The 21,081-nt window shown below is 41.6% G+C and overlaps 1 protein-coding gene across 1 annotated transcript in view; it reads left to right on the top strand.

Moving 5' to 3' along the window:
- Nucleotides 1-21,081, top strand: part of ak9 (adenylate kinase 9) — a 269,716-nt gene that overhangs the window by 246,080 nt on the left and 2,555 nt on the right. The window contains exons 34-38 of the mRNA XM_043675331.1: nt 5,136-5,332; nt 6,917-7,086; nt 7,193-7,291; nt 16,590-16,692; nt 20,224-20,338. Of these exons, the coding sequence (XP_043531266.1) occupies nt 5,136-5,332; nt 6,917-7,086; nt 7,193-7,291; nt 16,590-16,692; nt 20,224-20,338 (684 nt within the window). The remainder of the gene's footprint in view (nt 1-5,135; nt 5,333-6,916; nt 7,087-7,192; nt 7,292-16,589; nt 16,693-20,223; nt 20,339-21,081) is intronic.

Raw genomic sequence — 21,081 nt, 5'->3', positions numbered from 1 at the left:
GTCTTATAAGGAAACGTTGAACTGGCCAGGCTTGTATCTGAATCATAGAATCCCTACAAGTGTGGAAGGAGGCCATTCAGCCCATTGAGTTCACATTGATCCTGTGAAGAACATCCCACCCAGATCTATGCCCCTAATCGATCCCTGTAACCTGCACTTCCCATTGTTAATCCACCTAGCCAGGACATCCCTGGACACGATGGGCAATTTAACATGGCCAAACCACCTAACCTACGCATGTAGGAGGAAACCAAAGCACCTGGAGGAAACCCATGCAGACATGAGAATGTGCAATCTCTACACAGACAGTCACCCGAGGCTGGAATTAAACATGGGTCCCTGGCACTTTGAGGCAACAGTGCTAACCACTGAGCCACCGTGCCACCCTCTATTGTGTCATGATGGAGTTAGAAACATGGTGATTTTAATGAAACATGTAAAATCCTGAGGAGTCTTGACAGGATGAATTTAGAAAGGATGTTTCTTCTAGTGAAAGGATGCAGAACTGGCAGCTATTATCTAAAAACGAGCTGTTGGCTAGTTAAGATAAAGATCGGGATAAATTTTTTTCTCACAATAAGTATTTGGAACTCCCTTCCTGAAAGGGTGGTGGAAGAGTATTTCAATCAATTCTGGTCACCACTTTATAAGAAGGATGTCGAGGCTTTGGAGAGGATGCAGCAAATGTTTACAAGGATTCTGTCTGAATTAGAGGGTTAGGAGAGGCTAGAAAAATTCAGATTGTTTTCTGGAGTGGCAGAGGCTGAGGAGAGACTTGATGGAAGTCTATAAAATTATAAGATGCATCGATGGGGGTTGATGGTCAGAATCTTTTTCCCAGAGTTGAAATACCTAATGCTAGGGGGAACGCATTTAAGGTGAAGGGAAAGTTTTTTTTATGCAGAGTCATAGTAGTCTGGAATGCACTGCCAGGAGTCATGGTGGAGGCAGATACAATAGGGGCATTTGATGGACTTTTCAATAAGCACATGAATATGCATTAAATGGGGGAGATATGGACAAAGGGCATGCAGAAGGAACTAATTTAGAAAGTAGTGAATCAAGGGAAATATATGATATAATGTACTTTTCTACATTCAGATTTTAGCAACACTGGCATACCAAAGATGTGTTGTAAGTCTTGAAGATACTGGTAAATAGTGGTATGGATGCCCAGCATTTCATGACCCAGTGGCCAGCTCACCATTCAGAAGGCTTTGGTGATAGCTAGAGAAGTTTTATCACTTACATTCAGGTTAAATCTGTTAAGACTGTCCAGAGAAACACGTTCTTCTTACACACTACACCTCCTCTGGCCTTCATGCCTTGATATTGTTTCCATTCTAACTCATATTGCTACTCACTCACTACAAATTCATCTGGAGTTCAAAATCAGATCAGGTGTACATGGGCACAAGAAGAGCAAAATAACATATCCATGATTCACCATCAGTCAGTAGATTTCATGCTTAGAATCCATAGACTGTGGAAGCAGGCCATGCAGCCCAACGGGTCCACACTAGCTTTCTGAAGGTTATCCCAACCAGACCCACCCCACTACCCTACTCTTGTATTTCCCATGGCTAACCAATCTAGCCTGCACATCCCTGGACTCTATGAGCAATTTAGCATGACCAATCCACCTAACCTGCACACCTTTGGACTATGGGAGGAAACTGGAGCACCCCCAAGCAATCACAGGAAGAATGTGCAAACTCCAAACTTCAGTTGCCCGAGGGCGGAATCAAGCCTGGATCCCTGGTGCTGTGAGGCAGCAGTGCTAACCACGGAGCTATCATGCTTAATGGTACAATTCTCAAAATCTGTACTTCTCAGAAAATTGTGATTTTAACATTGAGTATCGAAATAAATTAGGAATTAAACATTGCATTGGAATGATCATCTATTTTTAACAACACACAAACTCGAAACAAACTGTTAATTTTTGGTTGAAAATTGGGAAAAGAAAGAAAACGCTAAAGGGAGTCAACTTTGGAGCTATCCTCAATTCTGTTGTTAAGAATTTAAAATCCGTTTCCTTGGAATCCCACTTGAGTTCTTTTAGCTTCTCACCATGGTTTGATTCCTATAAACAACACCATACGTGATCTCTCGCTGTTTATTTTTAATTTTAAGGTAAGCTTCTCTTAATTTTTTTTATTCATTGCCCAACTTACACTAAATTGAATCAATTTTGCTTCATTATACTTCATTACACTTGTTTGTGTCACTCTAAAACTCCATCTTTCTTCTAATCTAAACTCAAAAATACCATACATGCTGGTAAACTGAATTAAAAAGTGAAAATACTGGAAATACTCAGCAGCATTTGTGAAGAGAGAAAACAGGATTACATTTCAGGCTGTGACCTTTCATCTGAACTTAACCTACATTGTTCATCAATTTTTCCCAGGACTTTTCCATTTACTGTATAGTTGGCTCTGGAATTGCATCTTCCAAAATGCATCACCTTGCATTTGGAGTCATAGAGATGTACAGCATAGAAACAGACCTTTCAATCCAACTTGTCCATGTCAACCAGATGTCCCAACCCAATCTAGTCCCACCTGCCAGCACCAGGCCCATATCCCTCCAACCCCTTCCTATTCACACACCCATCAACATGCCTTTTCAATGTTGCAATTGTACCAGCCTCCACCACTTCCTCTGGCAGCACATTCCATACCCGTACCACCTTCTGTGTGAAAAAGTTGCCTCTTAAGTTTCTTTTATATCTTTGCCCTCTCACCCTAAACCTATGCCCTCTAGTTCTGGACTTCCCAACCCCAGGGAAAAGACTTTGTCCATTTATCCTATCCATGCCCCTCATAGTTTTATAAACCTCTATAAGGTAACCCCTCAGCCTCCGACGCTCCAGGGAAAACAGCCCCTATAGCTCAAATCCTCCAACCTTGGCAACATCCTTGTAAATCTTTTCTGAACCCTTTCAAGTTTCACAACATCTTTCCGATAGGAAGGAGACCAGAATTGCACGCAATATTCCAACAGTGGCCTAACCAATGTCCTGTACAGCCGCAACATGACCTCCCAACTCCTGTACTCAATACTCTGACCATAAAGGAAAGCATACCAAACGCCTTCTTCACTATCCTATCTATCTGCAACTACAACTCCATCTGCCATTTCACTGCCCAACTTTCCAAATTATCCATATTCTGCTGTATTCTCTGGCAGTCTCCTTCACTATCTACTACTACACCAATCTTAATGTCATCTACAAACTTGCTAATGAGGCAACATACACCTTCCTCCAAATCATTTATGTATATCACAAACAACAGTGGTCCCAGCACAAATCCCTGTGGGACACCACTGGTCACAGGTCTCCATTTTGAGACCCCTCCACAACCACTCTCTGTCTCCTGTTGCCCAACCAGTTCTCTATCCATCTAGCTAGAACACGCTGGACCCCATGCGACTTCATCTTCTTCATCAGCCTACCCTGGGGAACATTATCAAATAGGAGAAAGTGAGGTCTGCAGATGCTGGAGATCAGAGATGGAAATGTGTTGCTGGCAAAGCGCAGCAGGTCAGGCAGCATCTAGGGAACAGGAGAATCGACGTTTCGGGCATTAGCCTGTTCCTGAAGAAGGGCTAATGCCCGAAACGTCGATTCTCCTGTTCCCTAGATGCTGCCTGACCTGCTGTGCTTTTCCAGCAACACATTTCCAACATTATCAAATACCTTACTAAAGTCCATGTATATGACATCTCCATCCCTTCCCTCATCAATCAACTTTGTCACTTCTTCAAAGAATTCTGAAGGTTGTAAGACATGACTTTCCCTGTACAAAACCATGCTGCCTATCACTGATAAACCCATTTTCTTCCAAATGGGTATATATCCTATTCCTTAGTAACTTCTCCAGTAGCTTCCCTACCACTGACATTAGACTCACAGGTTTGTAACTACCTGGATTATCCCTGCTACCCTTCTTAAACAAGGGGACAACACTAGTAAATCTCCAGTCCTCTGGGACCTCCCCCGTTTTCAAGGAGGCTGCAAAGATGTCTATTGAAGCCCCAGTTATTTCCTCTCTTGCTTTCCTTAGTAACCCGGAATAGACCCATCCAGTTCTGGGGACTTGTCCACCTTAATGCCTTTTAGAATACACAACACTTCCTCCCTCCTTTTGCCGACTTGACTTAGAGTAATCAAAGATCTACCCCTAACCTCAACATCCACATGTCCCTCTCCTCAGTGAATACCAACTCAAAGTACTATTAAGAATCTCACCCATTTTCTCTGACTCCACGCATATCTTTCCACTTTTGTCCTTCTTTGGCTGAGGTATCGAGTACAAGAGTTGGCAGGTCATGTTAAAATTGTATAAGACTTTGGTTTGACCATATTTGGAATACTGCATACATTTCTGCTCGCCACATTACCAAATGCACGTGGATGCTTTGGAGACGGTGCAGAGGAGGTTCACCAGGATGTTGCTTGGTATGGAGGGTGCTAGCTATGAGGAGCGGTTGAATAGGTTAGGATTGATTTCATTGGAAAGAAGGCAGTTGAGGGGATCCTGATTGAGGTCTACAAAATCATGAGAGGTGTACTCAGGGTAGATAGCAAGAAACTTTTCCTCCAGAGTGGAGGACTCAATTACTAGGGGTCACAAGTTCAAAGTGAGAGGGAAAAAGTTAAGGGGAGATATACATGGAAAGCTGTTTATGCAGAGGGTGATGGTTGCCTGGAATGCATTGCCAGCGGACATGGTAGGGGCAGGAACGGTAGCATCATTTAAGATGTATCTAGACAAATACATGAATGGGCAGGGAGCGAAGGGATACAGACTCTTAGAAAATAGACGGAAGATTTAAATAGAGGATCCAGATCAGTACAGATTTGGAGGGCCAAAGGGCCTGTTCCTGCGCTGTAACATTCTTTGTTCTTTATTCCCGAAGTAATTAATCAATTGTCTTTTCAGTATCAATAACCAGTAGTACTAAGATAAAACATAGATGTGTATTATATAATTACTAGATTCTAATATTTAAAATGCAACCTTTTGATGATATTTTGTATAAATGCTTTTTTTGTGACTATGTTATTTGAGAAAGAATGTTCCATCTTGAAAAATATACATATATGTGTACTCTCTCACATACAGGTAAAGCTGCCTGTATTATTGGTCTGTGTATCACTCCCAAGGAACTAAAGTCTCGATTTGGAGCGTTTCAGCAATATTGCCCTGTTAGCCTTCAGTTGCATGGAGAACTCGTAGACTGTTCTATTGATCCGTCATTAGAATTTGCAGCAGAATTCCGAGGATATTACTATAAAATGGCATCAAAGGAGGCTCTAGATGTAAGTATACTTACAGTCAGATAATAATGAAAATTAGCGCTGAAAATGTGTTGCTGGAAAAGCGCAGCAGGTCAGGCAGCATCCAGGGAGCAGGAGAATCGACGTTTCGGGCATGAGCCCTTCTTCAGGAAAAGAAGGGCTCATGCCCGAAACGTCGATTCTCCTGCTCCTTGGATGCTGCCTGACCAGCTGCGCTTTTCCAGCAACACATTTTCAGCTCTGATCTCCAGCATCTGCAGTCCTCACTTTCTCCAATAATGAAAATTAATCAAGAACTGAAAAGAATATATTTCAGAATTCCTCATTATGTGTCTAAATTATAGGGTGTTTCTCCACGTTCATAAAATGATGGGATAGGACTTTTTGAATGGCAGTATTTAGAAAACTGCACTAGCCAATCATGTAGACCCAGCAGTGTCATTGGCAGCAGTAGGCAGAGTGGGACTACAAGAGTTGTTGTTTGTCTCATGGTTAGTGTGTCAGTATCTTTAAGAGGCATGTCCATGATCTCATCACTACATACTAGATCATGGACTATGAGATCTTTATGCCTCAGATGACATGCATTGATGATATCATGGATATGTCTTTTAAAGTATACTATGGATCATTTCCCACCCTAATACATTCCTGGCCGAACAGCAGCCTCCAAATGGGATTATTTCTCCTGACCTACCATGACAATCTCTCTAACCCAACTTGATACCTTCCCTGCTGCACTTAACACCTTCTTCCCCTACCTCAAAAATGATACCTCCCTTGACTTGACCCCTCGGTCTACTCTAAGCACTTGTCCACTTACCTAGCACCTTAAACGCCTCATACATCTAACTCATTGACCTAGCATTCTATCCATTTATCGGCCTGGCATCGTACTCATTTTCCAACCTGGTACCCAAATTCCTAGCCCCAACCCCAAACAATGCTCACCTTACCACCATATTTACATGATATACTAAGTCACACAGTAGCGGTCAATGTGGCTGACTGCTGGACATTTAAACTTCAGATTACAACACAGTTACTGTTGCAGAAGGTTGTGATGGGGTGGGAATGAAGTGGGGGGAGGTGGGCGGTGTCATGGCTTTAATGATAATTTTCTCCTCAATTGGCTCTGATGTTTCCTGGAAAGGGCTCTGTGGTTTTGTAACAAGAGGCTTCTATCCAGGAAAATCCAGTGCTGAATTGATCTCAAGTTAAGTAGGTAACTTACAAATTAAGGTTTCTGACTCCAATCTGGATTTCTGGTTCAAAGTTCAGGGTGTGAAAAAAGCAGCTCCAAACCAGATCCAGTTGTTATATGGTATCAGCTTATTGTATCATGGTATTATTGATAACTTCATAAATCCATTTCATGTTACAAAATATCATACTGATTCTGTGGAAGTCAAGTTTGGACAAAATGTTGCATGAAAGTATACAATATTAAGTATGAAAGGAAAAATAATGAGACATTCAGAGATAATCTCAAACATATAGTTCCATATTCGTACTATTCGTATAGAACACATTCATGCTAATGTTGTGATGAAAAGTATAAAACAATACTCAATTTTCAATTTGTCTGCTTTATCAATTTTTCAGATGTTCTTGGACAGTCCAGAGGCATTTGTACCTCCAATAGCTTCTAAATCTCTTCCAACATCTGAAATGCTACCCAAAAGGCTTACTGCAGCTGGAGTAAAAGCCAGATTTCCTAAACAGGCAGAATTTATGGGCTATTGTCCAGTCACATTTGTGGATGGAAAACTGAGGTACATTCAACTAACCAATATTTTTGAGGATAAAAAGAATAGAATGTTAAAAAAAAATGACTTGACAGAGAAATGTTTGTAACTGCTGTTTTGGTGCTTCTATCAGATATGAAGCATTGATCCCTGGAGTCATTGATAATGCTGCTGAGTACAGAAACAGAATATACCTTTTTCAGGATGAGGAACAGCTTGAAAAGTTTATGCGGTAAACATTTCTGAATAATATTTTCACCTCAATGTTGTTATTTTCAATTATTTAATTTTATTAAAACTTTGTATTTTGGTGTTAAAGAATTTTATGAACACTTGCACAATGATACAGCTGCACATTTATTCACACATTTTTAAGATCCTGAATTTATGCAAGTATTCTGTTGGTTGAGCTGCGTATTCTCATAATGTTAGACTCTTGAGTACAACAGAGTCTTGTTAGTGGTGGTCATAAGTGGAATTCTTTTGACATTTATGCGATAGCTATCAGATTTAAGTTTGGGAAGCACAAATTATGCAAAAAATGTGGTGGATCTCATGTATATTTTAAAGTAGTTTATTAAGATGCAACTGTTTAAATTATGATGCACAAACTAAATAACAGAAAAAAGTATACAACCCTTAAAAGATGAGAGAGGTTTACTGGTCCCAGACGATGAGGCAGATTGAGTGTTGGTCTACATAGCAAATGGCTGACAGCAACATCCCTTTTTGCTTCTTAACCAAAGTGTTAGAATATTCCTCTCTGGCTTTATCCGTTTGATGCTGGTAGCTGCTGTTTGCCACCAACCACTCATTTATATACTTCATTTATAAACAATTGTTTTTCCAAGAATCCGGAGTAGACCACTCACTTGATTGAGCCTGTTCTGTCACAAACCCATCTATTTATGACTTCAACTCCACATTCCTGTCTACTCCTATAATCTTTGGGCTCTCCTGATACTGCCAACATAGCTCTCTGGAGAAGAGATTTCCTCATACTAAGAATACTCTGAGAGGCAAAAACAATACCCCTCATCTTCAATTTAAATGGAAGATGCCCGATTTTTAACTAAGGTTCCTTATTTCTGGTCTCTACCACAACATCCATGCATCTTTACCATCTACACTGCAGGTCCCATCAGAATCTTACATGTTTCAATAAATAATTTATTCTTTTTCTAAACTCCAATAAATCTGTATCTCAACCTGTTCTTGTAAAAGAACTCCTTCATTCTAGTAATCAGTTAAGTGAATCTTCTCTGAACTGTTCTAATGCAATCAGATTCTTCCTTAGGCAAGGATAGCAAAACTATAGAGTACTCCAGATGTGGTCTCTTCAATGCCCTTATAGACTAAAATAACTGTCCTACTTTAATGTTCCATTCTGCATGCAAAAACTGACAACATTCCATTTGACTTCATGATAAGTTGCTGCACCTGCCACACCAACTTTTCATGATGCATGTCCCAAGATATCCAGATTCTTCTGTACTGCAGAATTCTATAATGTCTCTCAAGTTAAATGTACTCTTGATGTTTTGTTCTTCCTGCCAAAGTGGATAAGTTGATATTTTTCTCATGTACTCTACTGCATGTTTCTATGTCAGAAGCAAATTTTACAAATATACATAACTCATATACATTCAACCCCTTCAGCCAAATCCTTGATCATAAATCGTTGAGGCCCCTGATCAGTATGGCACTCCACTGATTAGAGGTTGCCAATCCCAAAATGATCCATTTACCCTACTCCATATCAATTATGTATTCACTTTCACCTGTTGATGAACCAATGGATAGGTACCCAAGATAAGCTCTACATGAATTTGCCTGAAGAACTTCTTTCATTAAATCTTATGCTGGCTGTCACTTGTTAATCCATGCCTGACACTTGTCGATTATAAAAGCTAATCTTAGCAATGATAATCAAGACACCTACCATCCATTATCACAAAGACCATCTAGTCCACTGATTACTATTAAGGAAGGAAATCTACCATCCTTAATTGGTCTGGCCTCCAGCAATAGCATTCCTGATGAAGAGCTTTTGTCCGAAATGTTGATTTTCCTGCCCCTCGGACGCTTTCCAGCTCCACTCTAATCTTGACTCTAATCTCCATCATCTGCAGTACCCACTTCCACTCCAGCAATAGCAGTCCATTCCATTGGATCAAACCACTAAAGAAACAAAGACAGGTCTGGCATAGACCTCAGCATCAAAACCGACATTAGCAAAGACAGACCTGTCAACTCTGCAAAGTTCTCCTTGCTAACATTTGGAGAGCTGTCTTACAGACTGGTTAAACAACAGTCTGACATTATTATACTCACAAAATCATATCTTACAATGGAATTTTCCCAGGCTCTAAATAAAATTAACAATGGCAAGACAGATGAGAAAATGCAGTGAGAATGAAAAAATGTATCTCAACATTGAGAATAAGAAGTCTGACTTTCTGCATAAGTTTCCAGTGGCTAGAATTTCACTAGGGAACAGCAAGGGTCCAGTTTGCATGCACACTGTTATTTTCCCAGACAGCACCAATTTCCAAAATGAAAGTCAGTGCAGTTTCCTGGTGACTGCAACTCACCGGTGTCTTTTCAAGACACCCATCTTGGCTAGCATTTCCCAAAACCTCAGTGACTGTCTGTACTCTCCACCCATGCAGGTTGGTTTTGGCCAAGCATCAATCTCAGCATGTTGTCATGGCACATTTCAGACTAACTTATAACAGCTCAGCACTTCAATATTGCACCTTGGAACTCACCAGCACCTTCCATTTCAATGCTGCCACCAGACTAATTTGCATGCAAAACACACACCCATCTCATATATTAGAACAAGCTGTATTTCAAGGTTGTTAGCTTGCTTTTTTAGTGCCAACCCATTTTGTGCCTACTTGGATGCTCACAGCATCTCTGCCTTGCTTTTTTGTGTATTGCGCTTCATTCAGAATTTAAAGGCTCAAGGTATTTCAGTCTTACCTTTTGGTGCAGACATAAAGTAGAAAGGCATACAGGCTTGGCATGAAACCAGCAAGATCAGTCAAGAGGGTGGACATGTAGCGGTATGGCACCATGTAACATCAATATCACGTCTATATCATGTAGTAGCAGCTTATACAACAAACACATTGTATATATGTCAAATGCGAGGTGTTACATTTTGGTAAAAACAGTTATGCACAGTTAGTGGTAGAAGCCTGGGAATGTTGTGGTAAAGAGAGACTTAGGGGTCCAGGTACATAGTTCCTTAAGAGTGGCGTCACAGGTAGGGTAGTGAAGAAGGTGTTTGGCACACTTGCCTTTATCAATCACAGCACTGAGCACAAGAGTTGGGAGGTAATGTTAGGCTCTACCAGAGGAGAGGCTGGATAGGCTGGACTTCTTTCCCGGGGGTTTTATAAAATCATGAGGGGCATGGATAGGGTGAGTATCCAAGGTCTTTTCCCCAGATTAGAGAGAAAAGATTTAAAAGGGACCCAAGGGACAATTTTTCACACAGATGGTGATGCATGAATAGGAAGTCCAGAGGCAGGTACAATAACAATATTTAAAAGACATTTGGACGGGTACATGGATAGGAAAGGTTTAGAGCAACATTAGCCAAACACAGTTCACTTTATGCAACCTAATTCGCATGGATGTGTTGGGCCAAAGGGCCTCTTTCCATGCTGTATGACTCTCTGACTCTATGACAAAATGGCCATCTCTCAAAGTCCTCATTCAAGTCCAGGGGAACTGTCACCCAGGGTTCCATTGTTGTCAGACAAGGGTGTTTGTTTCATCTCAGTCCAGAGGCTTGGACATGACCAGTCAGCCAAATTCAGAGGGTCAATATCATTTCAGTGCAGTGAATGACCATAAACTGTCCAGCATGTTCCAGTGTAATCAGTTTAGGAATTGGTGATAATTCATAGTGGAGCAGCAGATATCAGTCATGGATCTTTTAAACATCAGACATAGCTGTCACTCCTAGTTGATCAGGGTGTACGTGGTCATTCTTGATTCCTTTTTTTTTAATAGATATTTTTATTAGAAATTTAACATTTTTACAAGTTTACATCCCCCTCTTGATTCCTTTTAGTTCACTGAAAGTCAAGGTGAGTTATTGGGTGTCACTGCTTGGTGGAGAAATTGGGAAATCAGAATGGGAGGCAGCATGCTGGGATGTAGAACAGACAATAATTGTGAAGGTGGAATGTATAAGTGTTGGAGATAACAGAACATTGAGGTTATGGGTACTGAAGGTGAGGGAGTCATTGATGGTCACCACTACCCTGGCTTCATTTGGGAGATTTGGCAATGTTTGGTATAACTAAGCTGGAGGCCTGAGGCTCAGGGATAAAGTGAGAATGTGGGGAATCTCAAACCTGACAGGGTTGATGGAGAGTGCAAGACAGAAAAGAATGGGGGTCACGAGCATATAACTGTGAAGCACAACTGTGAAGGGATGCCTTCCATGCTTTTATTTAGGAAGCTTGACTTGTTTGATCCTGCCATCGAAGACTAACTCCAATATGTGGAAAGAATGCAATTTTGTTTTCAGGCAAATGGCATTTGGGCAAATGAAAAGCAGGATAATTCTCCTGACATCTTGCTGACCTGCAGTATTTTCAGTTATTAGGAGCAGAACTTTCCCTGTGGCGCCAGACACTAAAACCTTTCAAGAGCCGACAAATTTAGTTCAGGAATATTACAACCCCAAACCTCCTCGAATTCTGAGACACTATCAGTTTTCATCAGCATTTCAAGAACCAGAGGAATTTGTATCGGGATTTTTGATAAGGTTAAGATCAACTAGGAGAAAGTGAGGACTGCAGATGCTGGAGACCAGAGTTGAAAAGTGTGGTGCTGGAAAAACACAGCAGGCCAGGCAGCATCCGAGGAGCAAGAGAATTGACGTTTCAGGCATAAATCCTTCTTCAGGAATGAGGTTAAGATGACTGGCAGAGACATGTAATTTTGAGTTAACCCTGAATGCGATGCTGCAAGATAGTTTGGTGTGTGGAATTAGTGATGTAACCATGCAAAAGCACCTACTAGCTGAAGCCCAACTGGACCTCAAATAGATGCTGCAGCTGGCCTTGTTGTTAGAAAATGCAGCAAGTGAAGCATGAGAACTACAGGGCATCCCAATGGAAGTTGACACCTTCACCTGTCTGACTGAGCCTGGAGAACACCACTTGAGTATAGGCAATCGCAGAGCCTCACACAGGGCACATCCTGAGCAGAGGGCTCCTAGGTCAGGCCACAGCAAAATCCCACAATAAAGCTGAGCCTCAGCTAAATAGCTAAGATGTTCTTCAGGATCCAAGCCAGCAAGCCATTGTGTTGCTGCCAGTATGCAGACTCAAGACAGCAAAGGAGGCCTACAAGGCCTGACTTGAGTAAGAGAATCATAGGCTGGTATCCAGGAGAGTGCACACTCTGGAAAGTCCACCTGCAACTGGTTTGGAACAGTAAAATTGTTTAGCAACATCCAAGTCAGAACCAATCAAAGTAAATATCTGATTAAATGGTTACCCAGTTCTAATGGAGTTTGATACAGCCATTGCTGTATCAATGATTGCAGAGTTAGTCTTTAACAAGATTCACTCTGGACTCCAACCCTTAAGTTTGCACAAGACCTTGGACAAGCTGAGAACGTACACTGGGGAACAGTTACAGATTAAAGGTACAACTTCGGTTCTGGTCTCCTATGAGAAGCAGTTGGTGCAGTTATCTCTGATTGTAGTTAACGGCTATGGCCCAAGCTTGATGGGGTAAAATTGATTGAGAAAGATTCACCTTGATTGGCTCAACATTTTTTGATTAGAAAATGGCTGACTGAGCAAAGTCCTACTTATATATCTGGACATTTTTCAAGAAGGTCTAGGGACAATCAAAGGAGCCATGGCCACCTTACATGTTGACCAGGAAGCAATTGCATGATTCTACAAGGCCCGCACAATGCCATTTGCCTTACGGGCAAAAGTAGAGGCAGAAATCAGAAGGCTGGAATGCGAAGAAATCATCAAACCAGTCCAGCAACACTGGTTATTGTGAAGCCTGACGTGTCAGTTCACCTTTGTGATTTTAAGCAAACAGTAAACTATTTCTCACAGCTGGATAAACACAAAATCCCTCGCGTAGAGGACTTGTGTGCAAAACTGGCATGCGGCCATCTTTCATGAAGCTGGACACATGCCATGCACACCTGCAACTGCAACAAGATAAGGAGTCCCAGAAGTGGACCACAAATAATACCCATCAGAGTTTGTGCCAATATACAAGACTGCCACTTGGGATATCATTCAACCTGTGCCCTTTTCCAGCGGATGAACATTTTATGGAATATACCCCATTTTACAGAATCTACTGGATGATATGCTACTAACTACAAAGACCAATAAAGAGCACTTGGGGAACTTGGACATAGTACTTAAACATTTTTCGCAGGCAGATATTTGCCTCAGAAGGGAAAAATGTGTATTCTAGACATCCAAGTGACCTACTTGGGCTACAGAATTGACAAGACTGGGTTACACCTTTTAGATGATGAAATGAGGGTAATCATCGGTTCCCAAGCTTCCATGTCTGTACTGGAGCTTAGGTCTTTCTTTGGCTCAGTAAATTATTATGGAAAATTCATATGTAACCTGATCTCCATCTTGGCATCATTACACCTGCTATTGAAAAGATGTCAGCTTTGGAAATTGTCACATGACCAAGAAGTAGCCTTTAGGGAAATGAAAAAGAAACTATTGTTATCGGGGATGTTGGCACACTACGAACCCATGTTGCTGACATGCGATGCCTCCCCATATGGCAAAGAGTAGTGTTGGCTCACTGGTAACCCTACAGAGAGGAATGCCTGATAGTGTATGCTTCCTGGACTTTGGCAGGTACTGAACGCAAATGCGAACAGATAGAAAAGGAAGTTTTGGCAGTCCTCTTTGGTGTGAGAACATTCCACCAATACCTTTATGGACATAAATTTATAATATTAATGGACCACAAACCCTGCTCGGGCTACTTAAAGGAGACAAAATAGTGCTGCCCATAGCTTCGTAATTCAGCGGTGAGCCCTTATTCTCAGTGCGTACAATTACAAGTTGGAACACCTACTGGGAGGCCAAGTAGCAAATGCGGATACTTCGAGCTGCCTCCCACTGGCAGATACACCATCAGTGGTACCTTCCCTGAAAGAGTCCATTCTGGTTTTAAACTTTCTAGCCACCCTTCCAGTCAGTGCTGACAATATCTGACTGTGGGCAGAAAAGAGATCCCATCCTATCAAAACTAAAACAGCTGATGGTGTTGGTGGAAACAAAAGGGCTATTACAACCAGAATTGAAATCTTTTTGGAACCAGCGAGACCAGATAACATATTATTATGGGGAGCAAGAGTGGAGGTCCCTAATAAAGGTCACCACCAAATACTGGCTGAACTCCACCTGGGTGTCCCAAGGGTTTCCAAAATGAAGATGTTGGTAAAAGGTTATGTCTAGGGGCAAGGATTGGTTGTCGACATAGCCACATTGGTGGGGAAATGCCCAGAGTGCCAACAGGGACAAAAATTATCACCAGTAGCTCCCCCAAATTGTGGCCAGGGGTGATGGGGGGAGGGGGAATGGCTGGGTAAACCCTGGAGTTGGTTACACATCAACTACACCAGTCCTTACATGGGCTTATTGTGAATGCCCATTCAAAGTGGTTGGACATGCATAGAGCTGATTTATTAAACTCAGGGATGACTTTGGAACAGCTGCAAGCATCTTTTGCAATGCAAGGACTCCCAGAAGTATTGATCATGGACAATGGAATATCATTTAGCAGCAGGGAATTCAAGTATTTCTTGAAGTCGAATGGCATTCGGCATGTTCGGACATCTCCATACCATGCATCATCCAATGTTTTGGTCATAAGAGCAGTCGAAATGTTGAAGGCAGGCTTAAGGAAACAGCCTACAGCTTCAATTGATACCATACTGTCCTGGTTCCTGTTTGATTGCAGGACCACCCTCACACAACTACAGGGATAGCTCCAGCAGAGTTGTTGATGGGGAAAAGACTCCAGATCAGATTAAATCTAAAATTCCCAGACCTAGGAGTGAGAGTGAAATGGCATCAGGAATGCCGGCTACATGCCTCCTCGAAGTGAGAGAGATAGTTTACTTCAGGGGACAAAGTTTGGCACTAAAACCACAGAAATGGCCCTGTATGGGTATGAGGCAAGGTCAACGGAGGTCAGATCTCATGACATACCAAGTTCAGGTAGGTGAGGTGATCCTGATTTCCCTGAAAACTGGTAGGGATATCCAGTGGAGGGCTCTCTACGCAGGTGTCCTCCCCCTTTCTGTCGGGGATCTGGGTGGAGGGTGCTGCACGCAGCGGTTCCCTGCAACCGCAGATTGCAGTGGTTCACGGACTGCCAGCCCAACTGCTTGTTCTGTGGTGCTGTGGAGTCTGTGGACCATGTATATATTTGGTGTGGGCATTCGCACTCCCTTTTTGATTTCATTAAAGACCTTCTCCTCTGTTTTTGGTTGCACTTCAGTCCCACGCTCCTGATCTTCAGGCACCCGGTGCAGAAGGGGGAGGGCAGGTCAGAGGACGTCCTCATGGGTCTGCTCCTGGGACTGGCCAAACTGGCCATAAACAGATCCAGGCTGCGGGCCGTGGAGGGGGTTGTTAGGGCCGATTACCTGCCCCTCTTCTGCGGCTATGTCCGAGCCCGGGTGTCTCTGGAGAAGGAGCACGCGGTGTCCACAAACACCCTTGAGCTTTTCAGAGACTGGTGGGCAACGCAGGGAATGGAGTGGAGTATTCCCCATCCAACTCTATTTTGATTTAATCCCTGCTATCCCCTTCACTGTTTGATCATGCAGCATTGCTCTTTGATGAAAAGGGCATTGCTTGTCACTGGCCACTTGGGTGTTGCCTTTCTTCCTGGTGGTGGAAATTGTATAAAGTTGTACACCTGGTGTGTTTCACTGTGTCTCACATTTGCACACACACAACATGGGTGCTGGGGAAAACAAAAAAAGCAGCAGTGTGTCAACCCCCCTGCATTTTTTTTCACATAAGCATTGCCCTTATCAGACTTTGCTTATTCATGTTTTAAAAAAAGGAAAAAAAAGATTAAACAGGAGTCTCAGGGACTTCCCTCACTCTAGGGACTGGTTCTAAGCTAGCTGGTCAGAATCTGTGTACTGTGCATGTATCAACAAAGGCTAACTTGGTAACAGGACAACAGCCTCAATGGAATTATTTCAATGACCTTTAATATAAAGGGAAACATTTCAGGAAATGTGATATATAATAGTACCAATTCATTACCATTTACAGAGGCTACTCTTTGGGTGAGCACCTCCTTTGACCGCTGTAAATTACAACAGAAAATGATATGGGGATCAAACTTGGCAGGGTTCTGGCATTTTTCTGTCTCAACCATCTGATATTCCAGTAACACAGGAAATTCTGATCAGAAAATTAAAGCATCAATGTCTTAAAGTCACCAATTTTAATTTTGCTCCCTTTCAGACTTCCTGACAAATACTGGGATCTAATACTCCCAAATAAACTTCCACCAGTAAAGGATCCAGTTCTTCCCACTTCACTTCCAATGCTTGGATACATGGAACAAGTAAGGAATCTATTGTTGACGGTTTAGCTTATACGATTACTTTCGATACTATCAACAATGCATCAGCCCATACTCATGTAGATTTGCATCATTGAAAAACTATAAAAAGTAATCATAATAAGTATTAACAGAATAGACCTATTAAAGTCAAGTCTTGTGTTTTCTTGAATTAGCTGTAATTTCAATACTTCCTAGCTGAGTTAGAATTATCAAAATTCTCTACAGCATTATTGATACCTCGTTTACTACTGCCGGTTCAAACATTTCAATCAGATTTGTGCACATCCTCAGCATGGAAACTGCAGCAAAGTCAACACCATTGATATCTCACATGCTGTATTTGAGGATTATTATCTTTTCACATCTTCCTCAATTTCTACACTGCTATTAACACTCCATTCTCCTCAAGTATCTCACCTCCAGAGTCCATCCTCATGGCTCTAGGCATGTTTCTGTTCAAAATTAATTGGATTCTTTCAGTTGTTTGAAGGCAATAACTATCCAGAAGAACTGGCCTGTAGAAAAGGCTAAGATGATTCAAAGGCAGTCTTTAAAATTATGCAGTGATTCAATCAGGTAAATGCAGAAAAGATACTTCCAGTCATGGGGAAAGCCAAGATTAGTCATTATATTGCACAGTCAGTAATAAATCCATCAAGAGCAGGTGAGAAACAGAGTACAGGCAGTTCCTAATTTACAAATGTTGGACTTATGAACACTCCTACTTATGAACGCGATCCCACACAGGAGTGTATTAATATTAATTTTAAAGATCCAACTTGTGCATATTTCCTCATACTTACAAACAGCTATTTTATATTGTCCTATAATATGTCCTGACTTGCGTACAAATTGATTTCTCCATGGTCTCCAGAACAGAATCCATTTGCAATCTGGGACTGCCTGTACTTAAACATGTTAGGACGCTATGGCATCTGAAATTGTATTTCCAGGATTTAATTTCAGATATGGGCCAAATAAAACACAGAACTGGACATCTTTGAGAAAACAATTCTTGAGGTATAGAATAGCTTTGAACTCGATACTAAGCCAGAAACTGGGCTCCAAAGTACACATCTCGATACATTTGGGAATATAGCCATTTGGGAATATCCTCCAGTTAAAAAAAATCTAATACATTCTAAGAGGTGCTGAATGACTATGATAATTATTTTAACCTCAGAACTAGTAAAATTTGTGAAGGACAAAAGGTTGGCAGAGGTTAGAAACATGCAATCCTTATTCTGAAATTATGTCCTCAGACCAGGAAGAGGAATGAACAAAACTTGTCAGAGAATGTGAGGCTCCACCTTCATCTCCAAACCTGAGCAATGGACCTGCCCTGACCTCCAAACCCCAGCACAGTATCCTATTCCTGGACTCCAGGCCACATTGCCCCAAACCCACTCACTGATACCTGAACAACATTCCACTCCTTGACCCCTATGACAGTAACCAACACTTAATTCATCAAGGAAAATCATGTGCTTGACAGGTAACTGCTACTAACAGGCAGCTATTTATTTAACTAGAATATTTTAACATTCTTAAAGACTATTGTTCTCAGTCTTATTCTGACTTCTATAATAAAACTTGCAAAAGATTTACCAGTCAAATTCCCAAACCTCCAATTACTGTACTCACTCCATCTCAGTCTCCTTCACTCTGACCAGCAGCTTACTTCTCAGTGTTGAGACAAAGGTAAAGTTACCATAGTCTTTCCAAACCATAGGGCTGACCTCTCATTTGAGACAGAGTCATTTGATGGTGGTTTAACCTGAGAGTCACCATACCTAGGCAAGTGAAGAGGTTGAGAGGGAGAGTCCTTCATGGTAACCTCAACTGCTGTGAGAATTGATTTGGTTATTATTGTCACATGTACCTAAGTACAGTGAAAAATTTTGCTTTGCGTGCAGTACAGATGGTACAGTTAGGGAAACATAACAGAGTGAACAATGTTATGGCTGCTGAGAAAGTGCACAAGAAGTAAGATCAACATTAAATTTAAGGTTTGATAGGCCTATTCAGAAATCTAATAGCAGGGAAGAAGCTGTTCTTGATTCTGTTGGTATATGTGTTTAAGCTTTTGTACCTTCTGCCTGACAGAAGAGGTTGGAAGAGATTATAACTGGGGTGGGAGGGGCCTTTGTTTATGTTGACTGCCTTCACAAGGCAGCGAGAAGTATAGATGGAGTTACTGGATGGAAGGTTGACTTGTGTGAAGGACTGGCCTGTGTTCACGACTCTACATAGTTTCTTACGGTCCTGGGCAGAGCAGTTGCCATAACAAGCCGTGACACATCTGTAAAAATTGGTAAGAGTCTTTATGGACATGTTGAATTTCCTTAGCCTCCTGAGGAAGTAAAGGTGTTGTTATGCTTTCTTGACCATAGCGTCAACGTGGATTGACCAGGACAGATTGTTGGTGATCATCACTCCTAGGAACTTGATGCCTTCGGCCATCTCCACTTCGGCACCATTGATCTAGACAGGCATGTGCCTGCCACCTTGCTTCCGGAAGCCAATGACCAGCTCTCTAATTTTGCTGACTTTGAGGGAAAGATCTGTCTCATCATTGTTTGATATCCGGCCTACATTGCTGGTGTCATCGGTGAACTTGCAGCTGGAGTTAGGATGGAATTCGGCCACACTGTCATGATTGTAAACGGAGTATAGAAAGGGACTGAGTCCACAGCCTTGCCTGGAGCTGATGCTGAGGATTATCATGGAGATATTGTTGTGTATTCTCACTGATTGCGGTCTGTGGATCAGGAATTCATGGATTCAATTGCAGAGGGTGGAGTAGTGACCTAGGTCTCAGAGTTTTGAGGTTAGTTTGGTTGGAATTATGTTGTTAGCATTACTGTGCATTGTAAACCAGCAGTCTAGTCAACTGAGCTAAACTGACCCACTCCCAGGGCAACTGCCTTCCAACTGTATATCATTGTGCTACCTCCTCTGATAGGTCAGGATGGTCTACTGGCAGGACAGTCCAAGGGATGCCATTGTTGTTGTCTGGGACACAATGTATGAGGTGTGACTTTGTGAGTATATCAGGCTGTTGCTTGTCTACTTTGTGAAACAGCTGTCCCAATTTTGGCACATCGTCCAAAAGCTGAGTTTGCCATTGTCATTTCTGGTTCCTTATCAATGCCAGGTGGTCTGTCTGATTTCATGTTTTGAAGAATTTATTGATACAACTGAATATTACACTTTAGAGAGCACTTAAGAGTCGATCACGTTACTATGGATCTGAAGTCACGTGTAAGTGTATTAATGAACTAGATTTTTTTTTACAACAATGGTCACCCAGATTTTTATTGAATTCAAAGTCTACTGCCTGCTGTGTTAGAATTCAAATCTAAATCCCTAGAACATTACTCTGAATTACTGGGCCAGTGACAATACCACTGCAACTTTAAATCCTGGAAATATTTAAGAAATGTTATTGCGTGCGTTAATATGTTTGATCTATATAAACAGAAAACTTATTGACTTAAAGATTTATCATTTAAAACTGATGTATTGTAGGGTGCAGCATTATCAATAATCAAAGCATTGACGGCTGTAGGTTGCCTGAAGCCAAAATATCCCTTCTTGAGTGTGAAGAAATCTGCACTACTCTACGTTTTTTATCATCTGAAAGGTAACAAATTGTACTAGATATCATTGGAAACTCATCTAGTTCAGAGCCATATATTTCTGCCCAGTCTGGTGATTAAAATTGTTAATTTGGATTCATGACCTATTTTTGATGGTTGCCTTTTTCTGAGAGTCATAGAGATGTACAACACAGAATCAGACCTTTCAGTCCAAATCATCCATGCTAACCAGATATCCTAACCTAATCTAGTCCCATTTGCCAGCACTTGGCCTATATTCCTCTCAATCCATCCTATTTATATACGCATCCAGATGCCTTTTAAATGCTGTAATTGTACCAGCCTCCACCACTTCTTCTGGCACCTCATTCCATACACACATCACCCTCTACGTGAAAAAGCCAACCTCCCATCTGTAGAATCCATCTACCAGAGGCCCGCTGTCAAGGAAAGGTTGCCAGCATTCTCAAAGATCCATCCCACCCTGGTAATGTTTTTCCACAACCTCTACCACCGGGGAGAAGATACAGAAGCCTGAACACACGCACCAGTCAGTTTCAAAACAGTTTCTACCCTACTGTTGTTAGAATACTGAATGGACTCACAAACTCTTAACATGCACCTATACCTGTGTTTTTGTTTTTGGCACTGTTTACCTATTATTTACGTATCTCTGCTACTTAACTCTGTGACCTGCCTGTATTGCTCACAAGACAAAGCTTTTCACCATGCCTCGGTACACATGACAATAAATTCAATTCAATTCAATTCATTTCATTTCAAAGTT

The sequence above is a fragment of the Chiloscyllium plagiosum genome, chromosome 3, assembly GCF_004010195.1.
Source record: "Chiloscyllium plagiosum isolate BGI_BamShark_2017 chromosome 3, ASM401019v2, whole genome shotgun sequence".
Taxonomy (NCBI): domain Eukaryota; kingdom Metazoa; phylum Chordata; class Chondrichthyes; order Orectolobiformes; family Hemiscylliidae; genus Chiloscyllium; species Chiloscyllium plagiosum.
The sequence above is the reverse complement of the archived record's forward strand: the minus strand, read 5'-3'. Positions and strand labels throughout refer to the sequence as shown.